At 42.0% G+C, this 7,804-nt stretch overlaps 1 protein-coding gene across 2 annotated transcripts; it reads left to right on the top strand.

Moving 5' to 3' along the window:
* Nucleotides 822-3,082, top strand: LOC8068184 (nitrogen regulatory protein P-II homolog). 2 transcript variants are annotated; one of them, XM_021446968.1, is made up of 7 exons: nucleotides 822-1,150; nucleotides 1,228-1,276; nucleotides 1,381-1,408; nucleotides 1,489-1,576; nucleotides 2,176-2,243; nucleotides 2,459-2,528; nucleotides 2,786-3,082. In XM_021446968.1, the coding sequence occupies exons 1-7, from the start codon at nucleotides 958-960 to the stop codon at nucleotides 2,899-2,901; spliced, it is 612 nt and encodes a 203-aa protein (XP_021302643.1). In that variant the 5' UTR covers nucleotides 822-957; the 3' UTR covers nucleotides 2,902-3,082. The 2 variants fall into 2 exon arrangements, with proteins under 2 accessions (XP_021302643.1, XP_002440536.1); XM_002440491.2 differs by having other exon boundaries at nucleotides 823-1,150; nucleotides 1,231-1,276.

The following is a 7,804-nucleotide window of genomic DNA, read 5'->3' as shown; positions in this document are numbered from 1 at the left end:
CTGTGGTAAATGACCATCCTACCTTCTCCTTATTTCATTGTCCTCAGTCGGCCCTGTTGGGATGGGGAGTGGATTGGGGACCTAGGTCCAGGGCCGGCAGAGGGCACTAGAAGGCCTTATTTAGTTTACCCCAAAAATTAAAAAGTTTTAAAAAATTTTTGTCACATCGAATTTTGCAGCACATGCATGGAACATTAAATATAGATGAAAACAAAAACTTATTACACATTTTGTCTGTAAATCGCGAGACGAATCTTTTAAGCCGAATTACTTCATAATTGGACAATGTTTGTCAAATAAAAATAAAAGTGCTATAATATCAAAATCCAAAAAAATTTTGAATCTAAACAAGGCATAAGGAGGTTGGATGGTCATTTATCACGGCCAATTAGGGCTTCCAGGCCCGGTGCCAAGCTGGCACACTCATCTGGCATGCCAAATCAGCAAAAAAAAAAATAAAAACATAGGAGTTTTACTGTTACGAGGGACAAAAACATAGAGACGCATATAAAGCTGGCAATTGAAAGAGTGGTCTCCGTAAAAATTCTCATCTTATCATATCGAATATTTAGACATATCCATATAATAAATAGATTAAAAAAATAACTAAACAGTTCATATATATTTTGCGAAACGAATCTTTAAATCTAATTAATCTATAATTAGACACTAATTACTATAATTACAAATATACTACGGTACCTAAAAACTTTTCTTTCGCGAACTAAACAAGGCCTTTATTTATATACATTTTCGTTACTTTACACACAACACGGAATAGGTACAGTCTCAGCGTTCCAGTGCGGTTTACGTATCTCCAGCTTCCCGCCTTTCTGACCGGCGCTGGGGACTGGGGCAGCGAACAGAGTCAACTGAGCCGCAGCCGCGCTCCAGCACTCCCACCCCAACCAAACCTCGCCGTCGCCGGAGCTGCCACCGCCCACCGAAGACTACAGCATGTCGCCGGCGACCTCCGCCGCCGCCGTTCCCACACCCGGTGTCCTCATCCGCCAATCCACGTCGACGCTGCGGCCCTTGCCCCCTGCCCGCCCTCGCCTCCTCATCCTCCCCTCGGGGACCGCGAGGCCGCTCCGAGTCGCCACGGCCCCTCGTCGCCTCCCAGTCACCGCCCAGAGCGCCGCCAACCCAGGTGAAGAACCCCTGTCCTTCTCCTCCCTAATCAAGATTACATTCTGACGCCTCCGTTCGCTGCTCGGTCTTTCTCAGCAGGTTACCTGCCTGAATCGGAGTTCTACAAGGTCGAGGCCATCCTCAGGTGCGGACGCTTCACGATTTTTTGTCTTTCTTTCTTTCTTCATCGATTTGTGATGAATCCGGTTGGTCGGTGCCGGATTGCTGAAACGTGCGGAGTCTGTGCAGGCTGTGGAGAGTGCCGCACGTGTCCTCGGTGAGTGTGGCGCTGGGTTTCTTCAGTTGCGCGGGAGCTGTTCAGTTCAGTGAGACAGGTTTGGGGATTGGATTCTGCAGGGCTTGTTGGAGATGGGGATCAGAGGTGTGACGGTGTCGGACGTCCGGGGATTTGGGGCGCAGGGAGGGTCAACGGAACGCCATGGAGGTAAAGGCTTTGCTGCCTCTATCACTGATGACTGTGTTTTGCTTTTGCATGGTACTAGTTTCTGCAACCCTTAAATTTCAGTCCTGTAATAGTAACTGCACGAATGACTGCTGCCATGTTTCATTGTATATGGGAGTAGTACAGTTTGGACCAAATGATGATGGCTGTGGTAGAATTCATTCCAGTGATAGGATCTTTATGTGGTCAACATCCTTTCCATTTCAATCAGTTTCTGATACAGAGACACGCCCCACTGAAGACTTTTTAGATTAGTTTCAACTACAGCATACACACCATTGCGGCATTGCTTCATGCTTTTATCGAATTTCGCACCAATATCTCGATGGTTGGTGCACTGGCACGAAACATGTGTACTAGCAGGATTAGTGGAGGGGAATGGTTCTGTGCTGGATTTAGTGTTCATGTTCGTAACAGCTAACTACACTTTTGACCTATTATTACAGATTGGAACATTTTATATGCCCGCACTATCAATCGGCTATGTTAAATCTTACTGATGTTGAGAAGAATATGAGATTCGTATGGCTTTCAGATATCAGTGCTGGGTTGCTGACACTTGTTTGACTTTGGGTGTTCAGGGTCAGAATTTTCAGAAGACACGTTTATTGCTAAAGTCAAAATGGAAATAGTGGTCTGCAAGGAGCAGGTGATTGTTTCATTTACTTGTTTGACAGTTCTACTTCTATAAGAGGAGGGAACTGCCCTGCCATACCATTTATGAGAGATTGCTGTCGTTTATTCCTTTTCTATTTTCGCGCTCAGTTTCTTTGACACTGTTAAAATGTTGTTGCGATCCCATCTGTATGAGTTATCTCAGTTTCCTCTTGCATCATAATGAAATGGTTCTTTAAAATCCACCAGGTGGAAGCAGTAATCGACAAAATAATTGAAAAGGCAAGAACCGGAGAAATTGGCGACGGGAAGATATTCTGTAAGTGTACTGCACTCCTTGTAACCTCATCGGGTCATGCTACTGTGTTTATCTTTATCCTAATCCAGGACTCCTGCGTAATTATCTTTTTTTTTTATCTTCAACATCTTAGACTCTTAGTGTCTACTGTTCACTTGCATGGCCGTGAGGGCCTTATTTGCATTGTGTTTATGCAAGCATATACTAGCAAATATAGGATCGTTCATTCATGCACCTGCAGTATTTTTTACTGACGACGGCAATTTTCTGACATGCAGTGATCCCGGTCTCGGATGTGGTAAGAATCCGCACCGGCGAACGTGGGAAGGAGGCTGAGAGGATGACTGGTGGACTGTCCGATAGGCTGTTGTCCTCTGTGGTATCGATTTCATGAGCTCAACTGGCTGCCTGTGTCAAGTGCATTTTCTCCTGCAATGTCATTGTAACCTTGCGCAAAATAAATTGAAATGTGATCCATGCAATGCAAGTGCCTCCCTGAACGTGCATTGTGCACTGGGCTGATCAATAAAATTTGCTGGAGTTGATGTGAATTCAGCTTTTGATGTGTTTGTTTACCTGTGTAAAATCTAAGATGGTGCGAGTTTCGCAACTGGGGACTTTTTTCTTAAACTGAATGCTGATCCTGAGCAAGGCTCTCTCTTGTATAGATGGCTTTTGTTGTGGTACACCCAAATAACTGTAAACCGTTGATCTGATTGCTTTTTACCGGATATTACTTCATAGGAAGTAATAATTAAACTATATTTAATTGTTTTTAATTTTGGAAGAAAATGAAGTGTCCAAATATGTTGTTTACTTCTTTTTTGGAAAGTTTTGTGCTGATATATTTTTTGGCATGATGGAAGTTACCAATAAATTGTTTTAAATGTGACACAATGTGGTATAGACAAAGTTGTGTACGGCATCATGATTTAATGTGTGACTTTTTTATAAAGTGAACAAAAGAAAATATGTGTTATTTGCTTTGGCCTTAATTTTTCAAACAAAATAATACCAAATACGAGGTGCATGACAACTTTTATTACGTGTATTAGTTTTTTTTTTGCATTGGTCTAAATTTGTCAAACAAAATAATTTAAAATACAAGGTGTGTGATAAATTTTATCACGTATTCACGTGTAGTATTAGTTTTTCTTTGCATTGGTCTAAATTTTTCAAATAAAATATTAGTGTATGTATGGAGAGCTGCACACGTCATGGAACAAATAAGGAAAGCCAATGCGCCCACTCATGTCTCTCACTTGATTTAAGGAAAGATTCTTTTGAGGTATTACCTCATAGGAAGTAAAAGAGTGTACCGTAGCATTGCCCCGTATAGATATAAAACTTGTTGGGCCCAATCTGTGTAACCCAAGTCCGCTACAAAACGATTCTGCAGCCCGTGCTAGCTGTCCCGAGTTACTAACAGTGTGGGCTGCAATGAGCTTGAATTAGGGGTCCAAGGGTTTTTTTTTTTTTCACGAGCGAGTTTACACCCGTTCTTCGTTAAGAGGAAAAAAAGTAGTTTACAACCAACACAAGGAGAAGGTGGTGGCGAGGAGTAGTGTCCCTGGGTGGTAGTGTGCTGTGTGTCATGTGTAGGATGATCCAATTTTTAGCTATCGGCCGGGTCCAGGTTTAATTTCTTCCTGACTGCAAGACCAGTTAACCAGACATTCATACTTTTTCAACTAATAAAACCATGTAAGTTACCTCCAAATGTGTGTGCGTGTTTTTCTGATGACGTGGCATCGATGTGTCGGTGGTTCCAAAAATCATCATGGATATGGTAGTTTCGATCATCATACATGGACGAGATGGTGTGCATTGGTACATACGGTACGGTATAGGCAGCCAAGTGTAGCTAGCTATATGGCTGAGCTGAGCTGAACCTACCCAGTCATCATGGATGATGCAAGCATGCACACAATGCAGGGAAGTAGCTAGCTTTGCACTCTCTAGCTAAGCTAAGCTAGCTGCACGCACGCACACGGCGCAGCGCAGGGGAGGTCCGGTCATGCAAGCAAGCTAGGCAGCAGAAACGCACATCCGATTACTACTGCCAACCTTCCCAAAAGATCTTTGTTGAATTCAACAGATCAATCACCACCTCCTTTTTCGATCGAGAGAGTCAAAACGAATTCATCAAATAATCCCAGCAAATTACGACGCTTATATATATATATATATATATATATATATATATATATATATATAGATGATCGCCATCAGCATCTATATCATGTCTTCTCGTTCTATATATATGCCGACGGATGGCGATCTCTGCTGCTGCTGCTGTGGATAAGGCAGGGAAGATCCGGTACTATACGCGTTGAGCTAAAGTGTCAACTAATATCTAATCTAATAATCTCGTCTAAACAGCTAGCAGCTATATATGTGGATATAATGCGCGCTGTGGTAGCTATAGTATACGATAGCTCTATACTAGGGTTGGCTGTCTCTAAATCTCCGCCTTGTTATGTTATTGTTATGTTTAAGGGGGCAGCGCGCGTGGTGATGACAAGAACAGGGTCTAACAATAGCTAAGTGGCATCAAGCATGATTAAATTTGCAATTCTTTCACCTTTCTATCTGCCCATCTTCATTGCATTTGACTTCAGTTTATTTTGACTCTTACTGCAAAGCAACACCGCATATATATGAGATATTTTCTACCCGGTTCAGTGAAGGGTCACTTTTTTAGCTTCACCGGCTCTGGCTCCTCCATGCATTGTAGCAAAACATTGCGTTTAATTAACTTCAGTTTATTTTGATTTACTGCAAAGTAACGCCGCTATGAGATATTTCTATACCTGACCCAGTGGTAGATCACTATTAATTTTACCTTCACCGGTTCTGGCTCTCCGTGGATCGTAGCAGAAGAACCAGAGCCGTGTTTGAAGCCATGTTAAACAAGATCTTCAGTTGACTGAATTTCACGCGCGACCTGAAACTGAACAGCCCCCTCTCTTTTCCGACGGCTTTCCCTTTCTTGAGTTTTCACTTTCATGAAATCGAAACGCTCCTAACAAATCTCCATTTGTCAATCACATATATACATTCTGCGGATCACTATATATCTGATCATCTCACATTGAGCTAGCGATATATATCCACGTACCATGCATAAATTATGATCGTCACTGTCTCTGTGTCTCGTCATCATCTGACATCTGGATTGGAAACTCTCACACTCCATAATTTCAACGCCTGAAAAAGCATGGACATTTGTCGATCTCTTATCATCTCGTCACGCATGGGCACGTCACGCCCGCTAGATATATCGCACACCATCTCCCCTGCAGCTCACAGAACGACGATGGATTACAACTCTGCGAGACGTCAATGACAACAACATGTGTTACTGTACAACCATCCTCTCATTTTAGTTATTTTTAGTCGATCCACCAGACGACGACGACAGATGATGGTGTATTGGTGAAACACGTGTGGCGATCGAGCAGTACGTACGTGTACGTACACACGCACTGATGGACTGCACTGCACTGTTGGTAGTGGAGTGTGAAGGAGACTGACCAACTGACGTGCCGCTCGCTTCACCTTTGTGGGGTTCTAACTATCTACTAGCCTCTGCCTTTGTGATGCATGATACAATCTCTCATTCCTCTCGCACCTCATCAGCCAAGCAAAGTCGTGTGCTTCTTCTTCTTGTTGTTTTAGTCTCTTGCCAGCCAGCAGAATCATATATCAATGACTATGACTAAGGCCTTGTTTAGTTCACCCCGGAAAACTAAAAAGTTTTCAAGATTCCCCGTCACATCCAATCTTTCAACGCATGCATGAAACATTAAATATAGACGAAAATAAAAACTAATTGCACAGTTTAAATGTAAATCGCGAGACGAATCTTGTGATCCTAGTTAGCCTATAATTAAACAATATTTGCACAAACAAACGAAAGTGCTACAGTAACGAAATTCAAAAACTTTTCGAAACTAAACAAGGCCTAAAACTATACCGGCGGCATCATGCTCCATAGGCACCACTAGCCCACTACAGAGGCATTTACTTTGCATGCATGCGTGCATGTGTAATCTTTTGTCTCAGAACAACAAAAACCTCCTCCGCTCCAAGATACGTATACAGTGCACAGTACACGTCAAAGTCTTTCAGCAATATTTTTCTCTCATAATAAATTAACGAACAGTATTTTCAACCATGACTTATCAGCCAAACGAACTGGACGACTATCGACGACTCTTAAGCAAGCATCCTTTTGAGTTTTCTGTATAGGACGAAAAACAAGCAAATATAAGTCGTATACCTAACTAATGATCAGATTCAGCGAGCTAGCTGCCCGGTCAACCGAGATTGGTTTCACCTTTTTTTAATAATGAAACAATGCTCTAGCCTCTAACATGAGAGTGGTTTCACTTAATCAAAACTTTTGGTTTAGTTAATTATTATAGTATATGAGCTAGCAAAAATATACCCATACATTGCAACTAGACTTTCAACTTGTTGCCTAACTATTACATGGACGGCTTGCGGCTTGGATATTTATCTAGCGATCACATCATATGTTTCAATTTACCAGAATCGAACTGTATACTGGACATGTGCTGCTCTATATACCGATCATATGGGGACTTATCGATGATCTTATCATGCGTTCCAATTCATTTTCAGGATCAGACTCCGCACCATGCCTAAACGCTTAACTCATATTGCCATGAGAAGTGGCAGACTATGGAAACACTTCGTATTCTAATTCATTTTGGAACCGGACTCTACACCATGTTAGACATGCTACTCTAGTACATATACAGAAGAAGAGATTGAGTTTGTTGGATCCCACTATTATTGAATGGTTGTGAGCGAAGAAACATTTTGCTCTCTTTAAAATTAGGGAATACATATACATATATATATATATATATATATATATATATATATATATGTGTGTGTGTGTGTGTGTGTGTGTGTGTGTGTGTGTGTGTGTGTGTGTGTGTGTGTGTGTGTGTGTGTGTGTGTGTGTGTGTGTGTGTGTGTGATTTTCTACGAGTATCAAATATACTCAAGCACCCTGTGATCACCTGCCCATCCAATCTGTTACAACATATCTTTCTCGTATGTCCCTGTGTTAGCCGTACCTCTTATTTCTCCTCAAAACCATATCTTCCTCACCTTAAGCATACAATGACGTAGGGTTTCAACTAAAATCCACGATGGTATCCATTAACCTATGACCCCTCCTCATTGGCACATATCTTGTTGCAATGTTACCATCTTCCACCCCACCCTTCTCCTCGACATCAGTTATATTCTCTATACCA

The sequence above is a fragment of the Sorghum bicolor genome, chromosome 9 (genome assembly GCF_000003195.3).
Source record: "Sorghum bicolor cultivar BTx623 chromosome 9, Sorghum_bicolor_NCBIv3, whole genome shotgun sequence".
In the NCBI taxonomy this organism is placed as follows: Eukaryota; Viridiplantae; Streptophyta; class Magnoliopsida; order Poales; family Poaceae; genus Sorghum; species Sorghum bicolor.
Note: the sequence above shows the minus strand (reverse complement) of the source record. Positions and strands in the feature narration are given on the sequence as shown.